At 38.8% G+C, this 22,696-nt stretch overlaps 2 protein-coding genes across 3 annotated transcripts; both read left to right on the top strand.

The window, feature by feature from the left end:
• Positions 1-4,580: 4,580 nt before the first annotated feature.
• nfe2l3 (nfe2 like bZIP transcription factor 3) lies at positions 4,581-15,109 on the top strand. The gene is made up of 5 exons (XM_028036415.1): positions 4,581-5,451; positions 8,804-8,884; positions 10,701-10,805; positions 11,138-11,597; positions 11,675-15,109. The coding sequence occupies exons 1-5, from the start codon at positions 4,957-4,959 to the stop codon at positions 12,433-12,435; spliced, it is 1,902 nt and encodes a 633-aa protein (XP_027892216.1). The 5' UTR covers positions 4,581-4,956; the 3' UTR covers positions 12,436-15,109.
• Positions 15,110-17,352: 2,243 nt separating this feature from the next.
• On the top strand, positions 17,353-21,728 carry cbx3a (chromobox homolog 3a (HP1 gamma homolog, Drosophila)). 2 transcript variants are annotated; one of them, XM_028036993.1, is made up of 5 exons: positions 17,353-17,509; positions 18,139-18,289; positions 18,501-18,657; positions 18,837-18,931; positions 21,098-21,728. In XM_028036993.1, exons 2-5 carry the CDS (start codon positions 18,147-18,149, stop codon positions 21,222-21,224), a joined length of 522 nt encoding a protein of 173 aa, XP_027892794.1. In that variant the 5' UTR covers positions 17,353-17,509; positions 18,139-18,146; the 3' UTR covers positions 21,225-21,728. The 2 variants fall into 2 exon arrangements, with proteins under 2 accessions (XP_027892794.1, XP_027892795.1); XM_028036994.1 differs by lacking the exon at positions 17,353-17,509 and adding an exon at positions 17,573-17,723.
• Positions 21,729-22,696: the final 968 nt, after the last annotated feature.

Below are 22,696 nucleotides of genomic sequence, written 5' to 3'. Positions count from 1 at the left end.
TTTCTCGGTGTACTTGTCATGCACAACGGTGTGTCATAAAAACCCTGTGTACAGAAGGTTATTTTTAACAGACGGTGCATTTCCACTGATGCACATTATGTAGGCTAATCTGGGCCAGGAAAAAATCAGTGTTTTGTATCTCTGTGTGCTTTTGAAAAACCAGTGTTTCACTTTCTGTTTGCGATTAATAAAGTGTTTTGTCAACTGTATTTAGTGAAATTTAGTCTCACTTCTCTCACTTTCTAGTCAAAGTAGACTAGTAAAGTTAATAGTGTCTTCCCATCTATTTCATTTAATGGATAATTTTTAAGGTCTTTTGAAAATTTTAGTCAGTGTGATCAGTTTTTATGGATTATACTTTTGTCTTATTGTGACGATTTTAGGGAGAAAATTCAATTCATTTTCCCCTGAAAATGAATTGAATTGTAATATAAAGGATTTTCTACCAACAACTACGTGTCCATTTAGACATTTGTTACAGTATTATTCAAAGTCCAAAACTGCTTTGAAAAACATCAGTTCAGCAATTACCAAATTGTGACAGCAGGGGTCGCAATGGATCACTAACAAATTACACACACGGACACGGTGCATTTCACCAGCTAGTTCAATCATCTTAATTTACATTTTGTAAGTATAATCTCTACATGTAACGTCATTTTTTTGTTGTTGCTTATTTGTCAATATCGATTTATTCTTATTATGCAAATGAAACCGGATCTTTCTTTGCCCATGTGCTAAATTGCTAAAAACAACAACAACAAAAAACCCTTTTGATATAATTTTTAATGATTTAGACAATACAAAAATGAATTAATAAAACTAGCTTTTTACAGATAAAAGTAGTCTTAGAGATCCAGTACTTCATCAGCACTTGGGATTTTGGCAAAAGGTATTTATTTATACTTTTATAAATAAATAAATGCTTTTATTTATTCATAAAAGTAAATAAATCCTGCATTTGTTTTCAAACCCAGTTTACTATATGTGCATAAATGCGTCACAAACACATCGATCCAATAAAATGAACAACCACGCTAAGTTTTAACAACCATTTCCTCTCTTGTGGCATCAGTCAAGGATATTCGTTCACACAATCCTGCAGAGACCTTGGATAGTGTCTGGTGAAAAACTCTGACTGTCCAAAGTATAGCTTTATCAACTCTCCTACTGCATGAATGCAATCTGTCCTTTTTTTAACCTTAACTATTATTCTTTGATTTGTGCCAAAGAAATAAAGGCGGGCATAAGATAAGTGTGTTCAAAAGAGGCAAATAATAAAAAAGAAAACCCTGCAGTCTATACAAAAGTCTCACTGAAATAGCATGTGGATGAATTGAGACTGACATTGACATTACGGGTTAGAATGGCTTCCATCTTCCAATTCTCAAATTCTCCTGGAGACACAGAAACTATATTTTCAAAACATATTACGCTCAAGGCCTGTGATGGAGATGGTGAACTGTAGAATACATTATTGTTCAAAAACATTGAAAACCACACTCTGCTCTCTAAGTCAATGTACACATGCTGTACCATAATCAGAACTGAATGGAGATTTGATGCATAAAGCCCATATTGTTTCTTCATCATGTTCAGCTTTTAAGAAAAGAACGATTGCCAGCAAGGTGTGGATTTAAATGTGGACTTTCCTCACATGTCCCAGTAGGATAAACCACAAAAAATATGAAAAGATACTATTAAAGGCTGCAATTATTTGGTTTTGCAAGACATAGAAAATTGTATATGTTGTTCAGCAAGTGCTAGTTTAGATTCTTAGTCATCAAGGACATTACAGTCACAAGTGGTTAAACAGAACATAATTAGACCTCTTTGCTTATTACTTGAAGATACTTCACCTCTCATCCAAAAGGCTTTCTCAGTTCTGAACATGTCTTTGAGCAAAAGTACTCACATGGAGAGGCAACATTAAAAATATACAATTAAGTAAGATGAGGCCTATCCAGGTCTTTAAGACTGCCATTAAATTGCATCTGCATTTTTAAGATGCAGCTGCAAGGCAACATCTAAATAAAGCAGTTGGTTCCTGTTGTATTTTTTTCTCTTTTATGTGTGCACAATAAAGTGAAATCCAGTGTCATGTCAGAGCACTTTGCAACGCAAACAGGCCAATTCATATCCACACATAGAATCCAATTATAATTCAAATAATTTTCTGATACAATTAAATTATAAAGTACCGTAATATTCATGTTGGTCCTGTTAAACAACACAATCAAATTTAGTTTATGTAACACCAAGTGGTCTGTCTAAAGAAGTCCAGCTGATTGCATTGATTCACTGACTTTTTTAGAGATTCCTTATCCTACATAACCCTTGCACAAAAGCACTGGTAGCTCCTTCAATAACATTATCTGGGAAAGAAGCACAGATAAGTACTGAACCTGTTGTACTTTTTGTGAAAAAATAAAAATAAAAATCATGGATGGAATAGCTAATTGTGGCAATATCTTGGTCAAAAGGTTTATCCAGAAATGAGACATGATTAACAAAAGCACCGGCCCCAAATTACTTTGTATCAGCAAGACAAATAAAGAGAATAAAGTAAATAATTCTATCAGTGATTCTGTGAAACAGCTTACTTCAGAATGACTGAGCTGGGAGTCTAGCAAGGACAATTAAAGCGAGGACACAGCTTATGGCAATAATATTTGTGCCAGTGACTCCATCCAGGAAAAAGACACAGCTAAACTCAGAAGCAATAAACCACGTGTACTTTCTATGGAAAAGAGAAAACCTTAATGCACATAATTCATGGCAGCAATAGCTCTCTCAATGTCTTCCATACAGGAAAGATTTAAAACAAAACACAGAAGCAATGTGCCAATCACACCTTCTATAAAAAGCACAATTAGCGAGAGAGCGCAAAGTTAATGTCTGCGATAATGGCATTGCAACAATTATTTATTAAGGACTAAACGAGGACTACACTCATATTGTGAATAGCTGCTTTGGGCTAAAAGGAAACAAATTGTTTCACTTCAGTATATATCTATATTATTATTATGGGTTTGTTTTACCCAGAAAGAGATCATACATTTATTGTTCAAAATCAATTTGCAGGGGCTGCACAGTGGTAGAGCTGTTGCCTTGAAGCAACACACACACTCACACCTTAGGTGTGAGTGTGTGTGTGCATGGTTGTGTGTCCTGTCTGTTTCTGTGTTGCCCTGCAACAGACTGGCGACCTGTCCAGGGTGAACCCCGCCTCTTGGCCTGAACGTTAGCTGGAGATAGACACCAGCAACCCTCCTGAACCCACTAAGGGACAAAGGTGTACAGAAAATGAATGAATGGATGAATCAATTTGCTGACAAAATCCCAGGATTATCACTTTTTTGTTTGTTTATAATATAATAGCAAAAGAACGAAAGCTATTTAACCTGCTTCATTCCATGTAACTTTTTAATATACTTTATTAGAAAATATATGAGGGAAAAACAATGTAATCAAGCTCAGTTTTGCTATATTAATGTGTATGGCACTGTAAAACAAAAGGATTTTCCCCTTTTTTATTTTGCATGGGACATTTTTGCCTAACGTCTTTCTTATTGTTAAATTGTGAATAATGACATGAACCATTAAGGCACTGGGACATGCAGTGCTTTAAGTGATCTGTGATTTTTCATGACTCATTGATGCACTCTTAAAGTAATTTTGGTAAATTGCATTAGGGTTCAGAACTGTGGTTCCACAGTCATCCACAGTCATCCGCAATCTCAGTAAATTACTTTGTAACCCCTTTGAGGCACATCAATTTCAACTGATTTGTTTCTCATCTGTTCTTGAACTTGTTGATATCAGAGCATCATGTTGTTTTGAGATCTTTTAGCATTATTTTGTCAGCCAGTAATCATCCTAGACTATAACTATTGAAACTTACCTTAACAAGGAAGCATTTATGTAGGCTTGTGTGTATTGGGTGGAGAGCCTGGTTAGTTATCTTAAGTAAAATCATCATTTGAAAACTTCACTGACTCAGTTGACTAGGCAAGATTTTAAGATAGTAAGCAACACAGATCAACAGCTCCGTTTGTATTTACTCTGTTTATATGATTTTAAAATGTGGTTGAGAATTTCAAACATAAGTACGTATTCTGTAATGGGATAAATACTTTTTTTTATATGGCATTTTACTGCTTCCATTTGTGCTCCTTTGTAAATAAATTAAGTAAACAGTTTGAACGTATTCGACTACCACCTTGTAAAGATACAGGTTAAAAACTAACAGAGAGGCTAAAAGGTTAAAAAGTTGGTTCAAAGCACAAATACAAGGGGAATTAGAAAATCCTCACTGAAATTCCTAAGTAACAATATAATCTTGCACCTTAGAACTTAGAGATATTCAAAATTAATCAACACATTATCAAAATCATAGCTCACCTCGTTCGGTTAATTATTAAAGTATGAATGATAAACGATTAAATGGAAGCTTACTTTCTTGTTGTTCAAGTGGACAACTTTTCTTTGCTCCTATTGGTTTGAATTTATGGACAGTTGGCTTGACCAATTACTCTCTCTTCTGGCTAAAGCTTTCGCCCAATCAACACGGAGCTATGCAAATTACGAAAGAGTTGCAGCAGTTTACAGTGACAGCATTGGAGCTATTTACATGTTTCATTTTCACTTTTATCCAAACGACTTTGGACTTGTGATAGCGTGGACTCGTCGGGAAGAAATGTATCCGCTGCAACGCACAGAAAGTTAAAGCTTGTAGTATGTTAATGACGTGAAGTTGCCTTTTTGCCGGTAGTTAAGGTCTTGGAGCTAAACGCTAACAGCTAGCTAGACGTTGTCACCGGTACAGGCGGACCTCTTTGTCTGACAGGGGAAGGCGTGCTCTTTTGTTAGCTTTTTCCCCCTTTGTCCGCTCGGGATAGAGGAACTGACGGGTCAGGATTTCATAGGCGCCCGTATTTTGGGAGTATTTAGAAAATGCAGGTCGCGAAAAAATACTTTACAGAAGGCCTAATTCAGTTGACTATCTTGCTCAGTTTGGTTGGAGTTCGAGTAGACATCGACAGCTACCTTACCGGCTACTATCCGCCACTCACTGAGATCAACTTGGGTCCAAGCTCAGCCTACATTCAGACACCCTTTCACGTCTTGAGAGACACGCTTGACGGATACGGAGTGCATCCAAAATGCCCCGAGCTGGACTACTTCTTCGCCAGTCGTCGTCTGCTGGATGAGGTGAGGAACCTCGGCTCGCCGCGGTTCCACACGCAGCTGAACGCGTGGCTGGTGCACCAGGTTTCCTCCACGGGGCCTTCCACCAGCGACAACCCTGACGCCAGCGTAGGGTTAGAAAGCACTGACAATGAACCTGCAGATGCCGGTGAGCACCTGCTTGCCAGAGACCAAGAAGTGCACTGCCAGCCCAACTCTGAGCTGGGACAGGGGCCTTGTGGTGCTGGAGCCTTCCTGAATGTAAGTAATGTCTTATTACGTTGGGGGAATTGTTATTAATCAACAACATGTTTTGGGGTAGGCTGGCTAACTGACAACAAACAAAGGGATCAACAAGGACTTAAAAACTTATGCCGTGACTAACCGGTGCCTCAGAAAGGGGGAATATCCACCCATGTAGTCAATTATTTTTATGTTTCCTTGTAAACCAGGAAGGAAACAACAGAATGTGATAAATCGTTGGCATAAGGAACAGAGTACATTCCTTTTCATTTGTTTGAGGCACTTCCAAACCTAAAGTGCTTTTCTGGAGTATACGTACAGTTGTCTGTGTGAAAGTCAAGAACTTGGGGTTTGCAGGGAAAATCAAGGATGGGGTTTGTACTTTAGTTAGAATTTCTCAAAAAGAACGCATGAAATCTCACATAATATTTAGACATGCCCTTTAGAAAGTTGCTGATGAACCAGGCAGGTCTTGTAGCGTCAAAACAATGTCAGCTCCACTCCATAAGCTTAATCCTGCCCTGTTTTTATCCATTTCAACACCAGTTTCAGTGTATGTTTCAAATTGTTATGACTACCCAGTAGTCTCCAAGTCCAGCCATCTGAACCAAACTGTTTCATGTGTTTGGGAGCAACCAGAAAACCACCAAGATTTAAACCTTTCATAAACTGGAAGATGCTGGGGGACCGTTGTATTTATCTATAGTGAAATTAAACTCAAAAACACAGCATCAGTTGTCAAGCATGGTAGTGGTAGCGACATGATTAGAGCATTTTCTGCTACCACTGGTCCTGATGCGCAAAAAGAGGATGGAGTAAGAGAGAGAAGGACTACCTCTGAATTCTTCAACTTGACTTCAAACCAACAGATAAAGGTTCGAAACATGGACAAAACTAAATGTAGAGTGATTCCTGAAAAACATGCTGCTTTTGGAGCGGGTGCGGCAAGATTATATTAAGCTTCTGGAAAGATCTGACTTTAACCCTAAAAAAGGTGGCTACACACTGTACATTGAAACAGGCCAATTCAAAAACAATTCTGCTGCCTTTGCTGAGAAGAGTGGGCAAATATTGGCCAGAATTAGACAAAGTTAATAGAGGGCTACAAAAAGCAAATGGGTTCTCTGCAAGTTGCTAACTTGCTAAACACATTTAACCAAATACAGGTGATGGTGCATGTATTTTTATATTTGGGACGGTTTATATAATCTTTGACCATGTTTAAACCAGAGACGATGCAGCATATATTCATAACCTTTTTATTCTTGTTTTTAAATTTTACTTCACTCCAGCATGGAAAGGTGACAAGTTCATGTGCTTCATCAAAAGTCCGATATTTATGATATTCACACTGATGAGTATTTTAATTTTAGCAAGGGGTTTGCAATTGCTAGATCTTCCTTGGTAATGCAACTAGTCTAGTTAGATACTCATTAAAGGAGATAACATGACAGTCAGGCATCAAAAGTATGCAGAAAACCTTAGGCTGCTCCTGTCAGTTCTCACTAGGTGTTTTCGCCTTTAGTTGGAATTTGATACCTCTAAATAACACAACCAAGATAAAAAATCTTGTTTGTAGTTTCTTCATTTATCATTCTGGGTTTCTGTTTGAGCGCTACATTCTCAGAAAATAAAAGAAAAGCACTGAACATTCTCCTTGTAGTCTTCCTGCTGTTAGCACATATTAATCATTTATATTAAAAGCAGAGGTGACGTCACACTGTGTGTGAGAAAGCAGCTGCTATAAAACATTGCATCACTGGCATTTTAAAACAACTGAATATTTACAGCGCTGATGTTTTATGTTAGTAATTAGCATGGTTAGCATTACTAAAACGATAATCTCTGTTAGGGACTTGCGATGTTTCGGCATCAACATTGATATCGGCCAATAACTTTTCCAAAACTGACAAGTATTTATTTCCTTATTTTTTTGCCATTTGTGTTTCAGGAGGGGTTTAGGAGTGGGTTGGCCATGTGGTATTTGTTTGATCATGTGATAGTGATGCAGCAAAGCATTATGGGCTATCTAACTGAAGAAAAGAAGCAATGTAAGCGATGTGGTTGCTTCAAACATTAGTTATTGGCAGTAATGGCAATATTGATATCAGATATTGATGTCTGCCCAAAATGTTCATATCGGTGCCTGTCGTAAAGAATGTTGCTCTTTACTTTGGAGAATGCTAGAAGGCGGCCAAACTTTCCCAATCCATCATGTTCCATGATCAACTTTTCTATACCCCAGTCGCCATCCTGTTTTCTACCAATGGTCTTAGTCTCTCGCATCATCAGCATTGAGTCATCTTCACTCGATTACAAACTCCTCTCTAAAGAGCGTAGTTGCCTTTCTGACTTGTTTGTTCTTAATATGGTGGAACATATAGAAGAAGGGATCTGATTTATGCGTTTCCAAACAGCTAATCAGTGCCAACCAGCTGATTTCTTAGTGCATCTCATAGATTTTCTTCTTTTTGTAACACAGATAAAACTCTCAACCCTCATGTTTAATTCCTCCCCCCATTAATGACGCTTTTCTAGCTCTTTCTAGTAGAAACAGCTGCTTGGTGTAGGTTATGTTCTGGCAACAGTTGATGTTACAAACAGTGTCGCCTTTCTTCAGGGTTAATCACCAGCTGTGGACCTGGAGAGGTGAAGGAGTGAGGATCAGATCCGCACCCTGTTTGCTTACAATAGCAGTGGTCTACTCTTGAACATTGTCCCTCCCATAGAGTTCCTTTGGAACTGCTAAATGCAATGTTGATGTCTTTATTTCTTTTATTTTACCTCCAAAGCTTTTTAAATTAGCTTTTGCTCTCTACTGTCTAAAGAAGAACGCTTCAGCTGGGATTTTTATAGACTCCAGTCGGCAAGTGTCACAAAGCTATTTGAAGCTGAAGAAGTGACCGAGTAAGGAGTCGGCAAGTTCAGGCAGAGCAGAAATAGGCTGCTTTCTTTTTGCTTTTAGCAAGGACGCAGAAAGTTAAATAGTAATCATTATCCTTTTACATCCAATCCCACTGCACATGGAAAACAACTATAGTGTGTGTGTGTGTGTGTGTGTGTGTGCGTGCGTGTGTGTGTGTAACAGCTGGTAACTCACATCACTGGCAGTGTATCAGGTCATCGCTGCCCTAACTTTTACAACTGCCTATTAAAACAGACCTTGACGTCGTTAGAACGTTACATAACACAAGAACCGCATTCTGCTATGGCTAAAACGGGATCAGGGAACCTGAAAATGCAGTGACCTCTGGCGGCTTATTGGGTCGCAGCAAACAAGATGTTTGCGTCTCTCTTTTCGAACACAAAGTTCAAAGTTTACAATTTACTCATTGCCAATCTCTCTATCTATACTTATTCTCCCTACCAGGAGGATGAAGTTAAGATTAAAGAAGAGGAGGAAGCAGTTCCACTTACTCACCTGGCTCACAGTTCAACTCTAGAACAAGAGGTATGACGGTTCCTTTGTGATTTTTAATGCACTTTTTATTTTTTTGAGCATATACCTTACAGTTCTTGTCTTAGTTTAAGTTCCTCCAGCTCAGTATCGTGCTATGTTGGATGTACTTGTGTAAAAGACGTCATATGGCAGTAATCTTTGAACAGATGTTCTAATTTTGTACAGCATATTTAAGCATATTTGGACTTTAGTGCAAAATTTGCAGGACATTTTGCACTAAAGTCCTGCAAAATGTAAGGTAAAGTAACACCTAAGGCAAAGAACTCTCATAAAATTGTGTGGCATTAATAGGTTCATTTCACAGAAAACCAGTAACAATCCTAGATTTTGAGATTGCTCTGTTTCGCTTCATTGCCCACAGAGTTTACCCAGTTGTTCCAGTTTCTTTTAGTCTTCCAAACTTCTATTTTCACGTGATTCATAAACAGGAGCTTCTAGTTCATATAAAACTTAGCAAAAGAGCCTCTCCCATTTTCTCCTAATAGCACTGATTATGTTCATGTTGTTACCTAACATAGGTGTGGGAGTGTTTCAGTTAGGAAAATGGGTCAGGTTTCTCCGCTGTTCCTGTGCTTCCTGCCTGACTCATCTGCTTTGAGGCGACTCTGCTCACTTCCCGTTAAAACAGTACTGGACGTGTTGTCTAAGACTCCTCTGAGACCCGCTGCAGGGCCCACGACAAAGTCGGCAAGCAAAGTCTGTCTGAAACAGACTTTGCAAGCAAATGCATACACATCTACAGGAAAATCATTTCCGTCTTGTTAAAGTGTTTAACCAAGAATCAAATGTAATGAGTCGGAAAAAAATACATTAGCTCAAAAGCACTACTAAAAACAATGTTCAGTAATTACATTGCACCACCATGGTTCCCCTGGTAAAGATATATAGTTAAATTTTAAAGTCCAAACTTTTCTTTAATGTCAATTTTCAGTTTACAAAATCTCAAATATCTCAAATATAAACTGAGCATATTCTATTATGTCAAAGTGTCAAGGAAAAGCTGACAAGCATGACTTTGTTTTTTTCCTGATGTATAATCTTATGACCAAAATGGACATAGGTGACTCATTATAAGGTCATAAATAAGAGGAAAGTAGACAAATGCTGATTTGAAAGCGTCCGGAAAGTGCTACTTGAAAATAGCTGCTAGCCTAAACTTGCCCTCCAGGAAAGGCAATAATTAAAATGTTTAAAACAAGTGGAACTGTGACAAACAAGGATGGAAAAGGACCCAAGTTAATCTTTCTTTCACGCACAGAGAACAAGACAGTGGGAGAGAAATTAAATAAAAAATATCCAACTGTTTCCTTATCACACATTTGATTCTATCCATACACCAACAACTGCTTTCAGAGGCAGAGGAGGGACAATAGTTTTCTGCACTTTTGTCAAAAATGTAAATGTGTCGAAGTTGATAAATCCTACTTGAGTGTTTAACTGGAACAGGGTGGTTTGGTCAGATAACGCCATGATTAAGCCTTTCTGCAACGAACTGCAACAAAGGTACTGATTCAAACAAAGGGTGAATGTGCCTGTAAAGTATGATGGAAGATCTGTAATGCTGTGGGCATGGTTCTTCTCCAAAAGCCTTCTCTCAGTATGTCTTTTGTGATATGTTATAGAAGAAGACCAACTAGTTTTCTGTTGGCAAAAAGTACCATAATTGCTAATCCAGACAGCAGCAATTTTTGTTTCAAAAAATATATATATTCAAAGAGATTTTACATCTACGGCAATGAAATATACCTCATTTGTGAAATTTGGTTTTTGTTTAGCCTTTCATGCCTGTTTTCCTTTTTTCTTTCAGAGTTTGCTTGAAGGCATCACTACGCTGCCTGAGCCGGTTCTTCATCTTGTTCCTCCAGCTGCTGATATCGACTGGAACAATTTGCTTTCTGTTGCAGATCTTGATGTGAGTTTTCTCAAAATACAAGTGCAAAACACAAGAGTTTGGTTTAAATGGATCTGTATGCTGTGGAAAGGAGTTTTAAAATTGAACAAGATTCCTGTGCAGTCCAGAAGAGAATGGAATTTGAATTGTGTATTTTCCAAATCTTGGTGTTTAGGGAAAAACAATTATATTTCCAGTGTTTTCTCTGTTGCTTTGTCTTAATCTCTCCATCCATCATTCAATTATCCCTCTGTTTTTCATCCATTTGTTCTATTTTGATTCGTTTTGTTTGACCTGAAAAGATGCAGGAACGCTGTGTAAACGACGTTGCTATTTGCTCTTTCAAAACGCAGGATCTGGACTCTCTTGTCACCGATCGTCTCTCGGAGCTCGACTCGGACATCAGCAGCGCCATCAGCCAGGACGTCAGTTTGCATGATGCCATGGTTACCAGCGCCGGGGCGTTTGGACCGACGGACTCCCAGACGGTCAGCCAGCGGGATAGAAACCTCCTGCGACTGGAGTCCACAAACTCCTCGCTCTCTGACTCTTTGCCGGGCATGGCCGTGGGCCTCGCTGCGCTGCCCTTTGCCTCGGTGTGCAACTTAACTGGAAATCTGACATCGCAGAGCGCGCTCGGTAGCTGTCTAGATGAGGCTGTGTTTGAACAAATCAATCAGCTGGGTTTGGGCCTGGAGGCAATAGACAATCAGCTGAACTACCTCGAGTGCTTAGACTCTCAAGCGTTTGAGGACTTGGACTCCGATTCAGGACTCTCCTTGGAAAGCAGCTATGGATGTCCAGCCTCCCCTGGTTAGTAAAATTTTTTTTAGGTTACTAATATATTGCTAATATTTGTACCAATATTTATTTTATCCTCTCTCTTTTAGGTTCATCTGAGATGTCATCATCGACCAGCTCGTACTATGAAGAAGAGGGTGGCGCGACTGGCTACAGCAGCGAGGTGGACTCCAAACCCCCTAAAGGCATACTGGACCACCGTGCCATGTGGCCACCTGTTGATCTGAGTGAGAGTGTGTGGCACGACCACAGCTACTCATCTCCCCCTCTCCTCAGCATGCCACCCCTAAGGCTGCCATGTAAAACCGAGGAGCCAGAGGAGGACGGCGGGTCCCAGCTGGAGGAACAGGAGCTGAGCCGTGACGAGCTGCGCGCCCGCGCCATGTTCATCCCCTTCTCCGTCCTGCAGATCGTCAACATGCCCGTGGAAGAGTTCATGGAGGTGCTGGACAGCCACAGCTTTTCCGCCGATCAGGTGACGCTCCTGAGGGACATCCGCAGGCGCGGGAAGAACAAGCTGGCGGCGCAAAACTGCCGCAAGCGTAAGCTGGACGCCATCACGGGGCTCCAGGAGGAGGTGGAGAGGCTGCAGGCCCAGAGAGACAGACTGCTGAGGGAAAAGCGGCTCACGGCCAAGACCATGGGCGCTGTGGCCCACCAGTTTAAGCAGCTGACCCGGGACGTCCTCTCTCGGGTGAGGGACGCGTCGGGGCGACCCCTGAACCCCGAGAGGTTTACCCTGCAGTGCGGTGCTAACGGGAGGGTTGTAGTTCAGCCCATCAGACAGCCTGCTGTCGCCACATCAGCTGGCAAAAAAACAGACAAGAGAAAGAAGGAGAAGAAGCAGTGAGATTGCTCACTGAGACTTGAGCTTTAGGGGGGTGTTTTGGATATTGCTGAACTTTACTAAACCTAGCATTGGGGTTTTACGTTTGTAAAGATTGCATTGGGAGCCTAAATTTTCACAAGCTGCAAAAACAAGAGAGACTCAGAGCATAAATTAATAAAAAAAACTATCTGTTCTTATGGAAAAGAAAAAGTAGCTTACACACTGGACTTTTGTTTGCTTGTTAAAGATGGGCAAAGCAGGGTTTAAGGGAACAGCTTAACTGCTGGAAACAGCATCAATCTCTCTTTGTGCCTATTAAGATATGAACTCGGACATTTATTGCTAAGTATGGCAGATTCTGGTTAGAGCTCTAAGAAGAGGGTTGTTCTGTTTGTTTGCCTTGTACTTTGCCTATTTAGTAGAAGTAGGAGGGTAAAGATTGTATTTATAAATGGCTTGAGGTTCTTGAACTTGAAGTTCTTATATGCGTCATGAGACTTTTTTATATATATATATATATATATATATATATATATAACTTAAAATGTAACTGATAAGAAAATTTAAATTCCACCAAATGTTTACAGCCAACATTTCAGACATCAGGGGGTAGGTATGGTTAACCTTTTGAACTGAAATGAAAAAAATAATAAAGTAATTCTTTTCTACAATCTTTTTGAATACATAAAGCAAACCAATGATTAAAGAGGCCTTAATCTGCTTTTAAGAAAGTGTGAATTTGTTGTTTTTTTTTTGTTATGTTGGGTGTAAACATGTTTTAAGAGTTTTAAAGGTTTCTAGAACAAATAAAACATCTACATCAGTTGGAGATGAGGACATGTAGGTTTGACCTTTTCAATTGCAACAATTTAAGTGCTGGCATAAAAATACTCAACCTCATCCCTAAAAAAAACATATCAATGTTGCTACAAGGTAAAAGAAAGTCTAAAATTGTCAACATCAACTTTTGGTCAAAAAACATTAAGTTTTGCTTTGACACAATATTACATATTACAGAAATAGTTGCTAGGGAATGCACTGATTAACATTCTGTGGAGGACTTTTAGATCTTTATTTGAACTTGCTGATACTGAATGCAGCTAATTCAAATTTCTCTTTAAGAATAGGCGAGACATATTCAAAGTTTTTTGTTTTTTTTTTCCCTCCAATGAATGTTCAACTATTAGCAGGGATGGAGTCAAAGAATATCCTTAGATTAGCGATTTCCAAAACACGAACAATACTTTAGAATCCACAACAGACTCGAACTCAAAAGGATACAATAGCTCAACCGTGTCTGTACTGTTTAATCTTCTGATTGTCTTCTGAAAGTCTGGCTCTTTCTTCCACCCCGAGTGAGCTGCAAATATGTCTCAAAATTGTATTAAATGCAGTTTATTTTTATAAATATCTGCTTACTTCACCGTCGTTCATCTGCAGTTTCAGGCACTTGTGCAGTAAATAGTTAACTTTGATTCGGTAACAGCATCCACACCCAAAAGTGTTTTTGCCAGTCATCCATCATGGTCTTATCTGTTAATTATTTATGTTGAAGTCGTTCTATTAAAAGGTTCTTCAGTTTATATAGTCACATGAGTGTGGAGGAGAAATGTATCATGTTTGGAGTAGTCTCTAATTTGGAAAATTGTCTTCCGTCAAAAATCCAGCTTTGTTGTTCTGAAGTGCATAATCTGTTAATATTAGATTTGACCTTATTTCTACTTTCTATTCTTTGATCAAACTGGTTTGGAGGAACCAAAAAGGGTGTTTTATTTTTTTTATTTCATGATCAGTGAGGTTGTGTCAAGTACTTACAAGGTGTTTTTGCACTCCTTCACTTTCCACTATATAGTATTTACCTTGGATCAAACACACTGACCCACTCTGGTAATGTTGAGGGCACATTTTTTTAACTCCGCTTGTCTGTCAGGAATCGTACCTGTTCTTTTCTACAAGTAATAAAGTGACCTATAAATAAGTACTGGGCACAACCCCACTTTAATTTATCATTTTGTCAAAGCCACGCAGCAAAAACACGAAATCTTGTCAAGTATTTTTGGTCTAGTTTCTAGTGCAAATATCTGAAATGAAGCAAAACTATCTTATTAGTCACTTTTTAGCAGGATACAGGATCTTATTCTAAGTGAGCAATCCCTTAATATCGATGAAAGGGTACTTGTTTCATTGGCAGATTATTTCACATATAACATTGGGAAAATGTCTTGTTATAAGTGAAATAATCTGCCAATGGAACTAGAACTTTTTCATCAATATTAAGGGATAACCGAGTTAAAACAAGCTCTCATATCTTGCTGAAAAGTTACTTGCAAGTTAGTTTCGTCTTATTTCAGCTGTGCTAAGATATTTGCACTAGAAACTAGACCAAAATTGGCTAAGATTTTGCGTTTTTGCAGTGCAACCAGACCAATTTTCTCCGTGCTCTTTATTATTGGGTGTTGCTGTTGAGATTATCAGAGAACGAAGTGAGATGTTACCATTTATTGCATGAAAGTTGTTCTAGAAGAGGCTAAAAAAAAAAAAAAAAGAAAAGTTGGAGTGCATAATGTCATTTGTTTTAAGTTGTGCTGTTTGTATGCCTTTTTTATAATTTGTTCTTTTTCTGAAAATCATATTTGCTAGACTTCAGAGTGATTGTTGAAAATAAGTTTGTGTGATTAAAAAGAAGAAAAACTTATTGTCTGATTGTTCTTAGCAAATCACAACAGCGATATACTTCAAAGTCAGTGCAACTGAAACTTTAAATGAGTGACTCTCTACAAGTAATAATCTATGCCTGATGCAGGAATAAAGAGATATTGGTAGAATATTTTGGGGTGAGACTTAAAAGACAGATTCTAGTCTTCCTTTCAAGCTTATCTACCGACTGAGCTGATTAATTAATCACTTATGCAAGGAATTTTAACACAAGGGATACATTTATAAAGTTACTCTAAAATTTATTGGCACTCCTGGAAATTAATCTCACACTAATATGATGGTAATACTTAAGGGGCATTGTTATATACACTGCCTGGCCAAAAAAAAAAGTCACCACCAAAAAATGGTCACACTCTAATATTTTGTTGGACCGCCTTTAGCTTTGATTACAGCCCACATTCGCTGTGGCATTGTTTCAATAAGCTTCTGCAGTTTCACAAGATTTATTTCCATCCAGTGTTGCATTAATCTTTCACCAAGATCTTGTATTGATGATGGGAGAGTCTGACCACTGCGCAAAGCCTTCTCCAGCACATCCCAAAGATTCTCAATGGGGTTAAGGTCTGGACTCTGCGGTGGCCAATCCATGTGTGAAAAAGATGTCTCATGCTCCCTGAACCAGTCTTTCACAATGTGAGCCTGATGAATCCTGGCATTGTCATCTTGGAATATGCCCGTTCCATTTGGGAAGACAAAATCCATTGATGGAATAACCTGGTCATTCAGTATATTCAGGTAGTCAGCTGACCTCATTCTTTGGGCACACAATGTTGCTGAACCTAGACCTGACCAACTGCAGCAACCCCAGATCATAGCACTGCCCCCACAGGCTTGTACAGTAGGCACTAGGCATGATGGGTGCATCACTTCACCTGCCTCTCTTCTTACCCTGATGCGCCCATCACTCTGGAACAGGGTAAATCTGGACTCATCAGACCACATGACCCTCTTCCATTCCTCCAGAGTCCAGTCTTTATGCTCCCTAGCAAACTGAAGCCTTTTTTTCTGGTTAGCCTTACTGATTAGAGGTTTTCTTACGGCTACACAGCTGTTCAATCCCAACCCCTCGAGTTCCCTTCGCATTGTGCGTGTGGAAATGCTTTTGCGTTCACAATTAAACATACTCCTGAGTTCTGCTGTTGTTTTTCTTCGATTTGATTTGACCAACCATTTAAGTAATCGCCGATCACGATCATTCAGGATTTTTTTCCGACCACATTTCTTCCTGGAAGACGATGGTTCCCCACCATCCTTCCAGTTTTTAATGATGCGTTGGACAGTTCTTAACCCAATTCTAGTAGTTTCTGCAATCTCCTTAGACGTTTTCTCTGCTTGATGCATGCCAATGATTTGACCCTTGTTAATCAGACTAACGTCTTTTCCACAGGATGTGTCTTTTGCCATGGTTGTTTAAGAAATGAGGAGTTACTCATTGCATCAGCTGGGGTTAAATAACTTGTTGCCAGCTGAAAGATAATCGCCTATGCAGTACTTATCCAATAGGAGGCTTGTACCTATTTGCTTAATTAAATCCAGGTGGTGACTTTTTTTTTGGCCAGGCAGTGTAGATTCCCTTTGCAACGTTTTTTATTTTTGGCAATAAAGGAGAAATACCCTGGACAGCTTGCTGGTGGGTCAAAGCAAGACCTGAGAAAGGCAGGACAAACGTGACTGCAATCAAGAGCAATGAGAAGAATGCAAAACCTGCACAAAGCTAACTTACTGTCCACTGATATGACCTTTAAGTCTGACTGATATTGATCTATTTTGCAAAGAATAGGTTAAATTTCGAGGGACAAAGCTGGTAAAGTCAGATGTCAAAGAACTTTCAGCTGCAACCGGAGAAGCTGGTTTAACTAAGGGAGGAGAGTTGAATACAAATAAATGACCTAAATGTTGAAATTTTATTCATAAAAGTAAATATATTAGGAAATCGTGTAGAATTTTTGTCGAATCTCAAAAATCATTTGCTCTGTCTGCTTTATCCGACTAAATGGAACGTCACAAAATGTTGAATGTTTTTCTACGTTTACTTTATTTTTTCCCCCACATGGAAGAAACACCTGTTTTCTAAAAACCTATAAAAGCTGCCGCTGTTAAAACTTTTCTCTTTCGGTTTTTAAACACGCAAAAAAAAAAAAAAAAAAAAAAGTGAAATAAAAATAAATGTTAATCCCAGTTCTGCTCAAAACAATAAAAAGTGGAGAACTCAAAAGGGGCTAAAATCCTCTCTTTGAAGGCGGAGCCTGAAAGCGAGCGTGTTTCCTTCCGGGTTGCCGTAGAGCACCTAAATCTGGCTTTTCGCGCTATAACTTGAGAGTTCGTTTAGTGGACCGCGTGTTTAGAAGATCTCCCCAAGTGGATAACTGGGTTTAAGGTCGGTGTGCATATTTCACTTATCTTCAAAAACGGCTCATATTCCCACTTTTCGTTTTAACTTGTCGCTTTACTAAAGCGAACTTACAGAGTGCATGCTGATTCTGCACGGTTGCATGTCTATCAGTGACTCTTTAAGTGTTATTACTCAGCAAGGCTCGCTGCACTATTGTTGTATATTCGGCTAGCTAAAGAATAGACGTACCTTTTCGCAGGTACACTGTACTATCTTCCTTTGTGTGCTTTTAGCGCATCATTGCTATGATATTTATTGCATAGTATAGAAATGATTGAATTTTCCACTCGGATATAATGTTAAAAGTTTATAACCTAACGGTAAAAGTCAATCGGCGAAACTTGTAGCTAACTCAAGTTAGCACAGCGGCTTACCTCTGTAATGCTATCAAGAGTTCCCTGGCTAATGAGCTAACGCCGGATGCTAGCAAGTTTATTTCAACACGGAGAAGGCCTCACGATATCAACCAGATTTAGATTGTATTTGTTTCCCCTTTTCAGCATCTGTGGCTGGCTACCAAAAAGCTAACTGTTTTACATATATGTACATAAGCGTATCAATCAAACCGACTTGATGCTAATAATGTGATGCTAATCCCTCCTCCTTGATTATAGAGCACACAATGGGCAAGAAACAAAACACCAAAACTAAGAAGGAAGCGCAGACTCAGGAGGAGCCGGAGGAGTTTGTTGTGGAAAAAGTGATGGACCAGCGCATCGTCAATGGGAAAGTGGAGTTCTACCTGAAGTGGAAAGGATTTACTGAGTGAGTTTCCCCGTGGCTACTATCTCTTCTCTGGCTGAACTGAAAGTGCTTCCCTGGTTGTGCTGTACATTTGGATGCATGTTTGTGCTGCCGTTCTTTGGCGGTGGATGGATGTAGTTCGCTTTCAGGTTTCGGCACCTGTTCATGGAAGTTTGGAGTTGGGGAGAGAAAAAACAAAATGTCCTCCCCCTGCCTGTCTTTGTTCATTTAGTGCTGACAACACCTGGGAGCCTGAGGAGAACTTGGACTGCCCCGAGCTGATTTCAGCTTTTCTGGAGTCGCAGAAAAACATCAAGGAGAAGCCCACGGCTGTGAAGAGGAAAGCTTCCACAGAGGAGGGAGAAACTGATTCTGCAAAGAAAATTGAGGTTGGTTTAAAATAAAAATAGAAAATTCATTGTTTTAGCTGAGTTAGTGGTCATTGTGTAATGATCTACATTTATTGCTGGACTATGTGAAAGACTCATAACTTCATCATTACTATTTTCTTTTAAGATGTGAGTAGCAAGAAAATGTTCCATTCTCATGTTATGCTGTGGTTTTGTAGGCTGAGCAGCCACGTGGCTTTGCCAGAAACCTCAACCCAGAAAAAATAATTGGTGCCACGGATAGCAGTGGGGAGTTGATGTTCTTGATGAAATGGTAAGCTACTATGGATTCCTATAAATGTCAATAGGGACTGCTTGAAGACTCTTTTTTTTAAGTTTTAATTTTTGCTCTCAAGCAAAGATGTTTGCTTGTATGGATGTAAAATGTTCAAATCTTCTAAAATACAATTGAGCTATTCTGAATCCAGGCTGTTTCCTGTAAGGCAGTGATGTCCAGAGTATTTCAAGAGCCAGAATTCTGCATGTTTTCATTCTTCCCTGGTTTATCGCACCTGAATCAAATGATGGTCCACTACCAGACCTCTGTAGAACATTGACATGCTGAGGAAATAGTTGAAAATATTGAGATGCGAAAACTGACACTGGAGCAGGAAACCCCTTCTGCAAGGGACGGCTGGTTATGATTTATATGGGGATCACTGTATTTCATATATGTTGTAGAAAAGTTTTATTTTTCTTTAAATACGCTTTCCATTCAGTGCATCACAGTCCACTTTAGGCTTGGACATTTTCTAGATTCCTTAAAGGGTAACGCAGCTCTAGGCCTGTCACGATAGCAAATTTTGCTGAACGATTAATTGTCTCAAAAATTATTGCGATAAACGATAATATTGTTTGAAGACCTTTTTACACTGATTTAATGAAAATGATGTAATGATGCATGTGATTTCCTGCCAAAGATAGATACACTTTATTTTCAAAAGAATATTTAACACTGGAAATGATAAACAAAATAAACAAAGCAAACAAAAATAAAATGGATTCTCAGTCTCCATTAACAAAAAATGCAGTTGAAAAAGAACTAAACACCATAAAGCCAAAGTGGAAATAAATACTGCATTCAATGAAAAGAGGGCAGATTATGAAGTGTATATACTATGTTGCCCTTCAGTAATAATTAGATTTAAATAGAGAAGATGGGCTCATCGACTACCTGATGCAATAGTTCACACTACACGGTTTTTTGCTACTATCTTTCCCCTTATGACAATCTTAGAACGTTGATCTTTCTAAGATTATGTGGTGTGTTAAGGTAGATCGTTGCTCCGATACTGGGATGTTAACTCCACCTGTTCATTGTAACAGGTAGCCAATCAGAAAGCATGGATTCTCCTCAGCGTTTTCTGAGGGGAAATTACGGAGGGGAATCCCAAACAGCTGACACAACCAATATGTGGAAACAACATTAATGTTTATTCAACATGCAAAGAATATAGAAATGACAAGAGGAGGAGTTGGAGCGAAATTGCTACCGCAGTTGATAAACCCGGTAACTTTTCAGCTGTTCTTCATTACGTGAGGTAAATAGGTTATAATGATTTTCATTCAGTCAGGACTGACACTAGCCACACGCATTGGAGGTAGATTGATTAATGCCCGGTTTTAAAATTAGTTAACTGAACTTGTAGCCATTATTTTGTGCCCATTGTTGGACACCACACGGCAGGAACAAACCCAATCTAACTGTTATACCTAGGATTTCTGTCGGCTAATGTGTGGTCTGTCAGGTTTTGAAAATGGGCCGACAATCGGCCGACAGCTCTAAGATCGTGTCGTGTGCGCTGGGCAGTACACGAAGTAAAATGAGGAAGGGAGGGTCAGTGGAGAGCACCGGAGTTTAGCCTTTTTTCCATTCAGTGTCATTAACAGAAAGAGAAAAGGGCTGGAAGAGACGATAATGCCGATAATTGTTGATAGTTTTAATTTATCGTACGGTTTATCGTTTATCGCGACAGGCCTTTGCAGCTCTTTTGTGTAGTGCTAAATCTGAAGCACCAAATCATGCCAGCCAGTGTACAATTATATTTTCTCAGTGTTTACCTTTTTCTTTCTTTCACTTTGTTTTTGTTTTTCCTATAAATATCAAAACGTTGTTTTTTTTTTCCAGTGCTTATTAGAATTGTTTTGCTAATGCAACCATTTACCATGAATAAGTGTGAAATAGTACAAACACGGTTCAAGATGCTTTAGATTAATTCTTGATAACAAACGTCAAGCTTCCTTCTAGATTTGATTTCTGGCCTTGAAAAATCATCTGCAGTAAGAGCTCTAAAGTGTTATTGCTTGATATTAGTGACTTTTGTTAACTGTGTGACAAAGAATTGTATTTATTTCTGCTTTTATTATTAGTGGAAATTTTCTCCACTGACTAACTTTAATGTTGTGGGTTTTTTTTCTCTCTCCTTATCTGCTTTCTCAGGAAAGACTCAGATGAAGCAGATTTAGTCCCAGCCCGCGAGGCTAACACACGCTGCCCTCAGGTCGTCATAGCTTTTTATGAGGAGCGACTGACATGGCATTCATGTCCAGAGGATGAAGCTCAATAATTCTTCCCTCTGGTTTCTACTGTTTGTTTTTGTATTTTTTCTCTCTCCATAAAACCTGGACTCCTCCTCCTGGTCTGCCTCTTAATTTTAGCTACCTTTAGACTGTTTTGTAGAGTTTTTTGTAGAGTACATTTGTACTTTGTTTGGCAGCAGAGGAGAGCTTTATGGCTGTGTGAAGTAACCGAGCAGCTGATGTGTGCGACAGAGTTCATCCAAATGTCATGTCGCGACGGAGCTACCTTGCATCTCATGCCTGCTCTCAAATGTTTTTTCTGACTACTTGAAAAATGTTAAAAGCTGTTAATTGAGCTTGTTTTTGTTGTTGTTTTATCCTGCAAGTTGTTCTGAAATTCCATTTTGTTTATGGGGTGTAAATACTATCCCAGGTTCCAATTAAAACTTGTATGTACATATTTATAGCTCTGTTTAATTTTGACCCCTTCTATATATGCATACATGACAAGAACAAGAAAATAAATTGGCAATCTTTATGCCTTTTTGTAATTTCCTCTAGTTGTGTGACCTTTTCTTACAGGGCAGCTTGTGTGTATTAAATCCAAGCCGGCATTAAGAGATGAACTTTAGACTTTTGAGCATATTGTTGGGCCTTCTGTGGCAACACCTTGTGTAACGTTGTGCAAACTTTTATAACTTTGCATTAAGGCCAGTTAAAACTCCATCACTTTTACAGTCTTTTTGGGATTCTTGTGGTGTTCTTAAATTAGGTAATTTCTTACTAAGACTTTGTGCTTTTTACTGCTAAAGAAACACATTAGACCATTTGAAAACAACCTGAGTTCAGAAAGGGGTATTTAAGTGACTTGGAATGTGACATGGTTAAATGTGCAAGGTGTACTGGCGTAACCATTTGACCCACTAAAATGTTTTCAAAGCTTTTAACATAACCACCTTGATTTAAAAAAAAGAAAAACGAACAATTAAAGAAAATGGCTTTATATTGGGGGACATGAAACTGAATTGATGAGTTATAGTAGCTCAAATAACCCCATCATAACAATCAAGGTATTTGGAATACCTTTTCTAAGAGCATTTAGCATTGAAATGTTGAAGCAGATGTCCCATAGCAGTCCTACTGGGTAAAAACAGGCTACGATTGTAGCATTCACATGATAGTCAGAATTTGATTTAAAAAAGGGGGGGGGGATTTGATTACTTTGGGCTTTTTAGCACCAATTGAATACTGTTTAAATGACAGCCTCCTTAATTTTTCCTGTCCATTCCTTTATGATTGTAGTGTACCCATTTGTTGACAGCAGTTTCCTCCAATCACTTTGCAACATATCACAGAAATCAAATCATCTAAACTTTTTTTTTTTTTTTTTTTAGTTTACTGAAAAGGACTTCAGGGTTACCAGATCTCTTCCAGTAGTGTATCTCTTAAAATGTGTCTTGAGTTGTAGATTCACATCATGGGTGTGTAACCTGACAAATCTAACAATCAAGATGGAGCA

The sequence above is a fragment of the Xiphophorus couchianus genome, chromosome 13 (genome assembly GCF_001444195.1).
Source record: "Xiphophorus couchianus chromosome 13, X_couchianus-1.0, whole genome shotgun sequence".
Classification (NCBI taxonomy): domain Eukaryota; kingdom Metazoa; phylum Chordata; class Actinopteri; order Cyprinodontiformes; family Poeciliidae; genus Xiphophorus; species Xiphophorus couchianus.
Note: the sequence above shows the minus strand (reverse complement) of the source record. Positions and strands in the feature narration are given on the sequence as shown.

What these genes read in the sequence shown, in the direction of transcription:
- nfe2l3 (XM_028036415.1), top strand. Translation starts at nt 4,957, where the DNA reads ATGCAGGTCGCGAAAAAATACTTTACAGAAGGCCTAATTCAGTTGACT. An exon ending in GTTCAACTCTAGAACAAGAG is followed by an intron (nt 8,885 to 10,700) that starts GTATGACGGTTC and finishes TTTTTCTTTCAG; the next exon opens with AGTTTGCTTGAAGGCATCAC. An exon ending in TTTCTGTTGCAGATCTTGAT is followed by an intron (nt 10,806 to 11,137) that starts GTGAGTTTTCTC and finishes TTCAAAACGCAG; the next exon opens with GATCTGGACTCTCTTGTCAC.
- cbx3a (XM_028036993.1), top strand. Translation starts at nt 18,147, where the DNA reads ATGGGCAAGAAACAAAACACCAAAACTAAGAAGGAAGCGCAGACTCAG. An exon ending in AAGTGGAAAGGATTTACTGA is followed by an intron (nt 18,290 to 18,500) that starts GTGAGTTTCCCC and finishes TTGTTCATTTAG; the next exon opens with TGCTGACAACACCTGGGAGC. An exon ending in ATTCTGCAAAGAAAATTGAG is followed by an intron (nt 18,658 to 18,836) that starts GTTGGTTTAAAA and finishes GTGGTTTTGTAG; the next exon opens with GCTGAGCAGCCACGTGGCTT.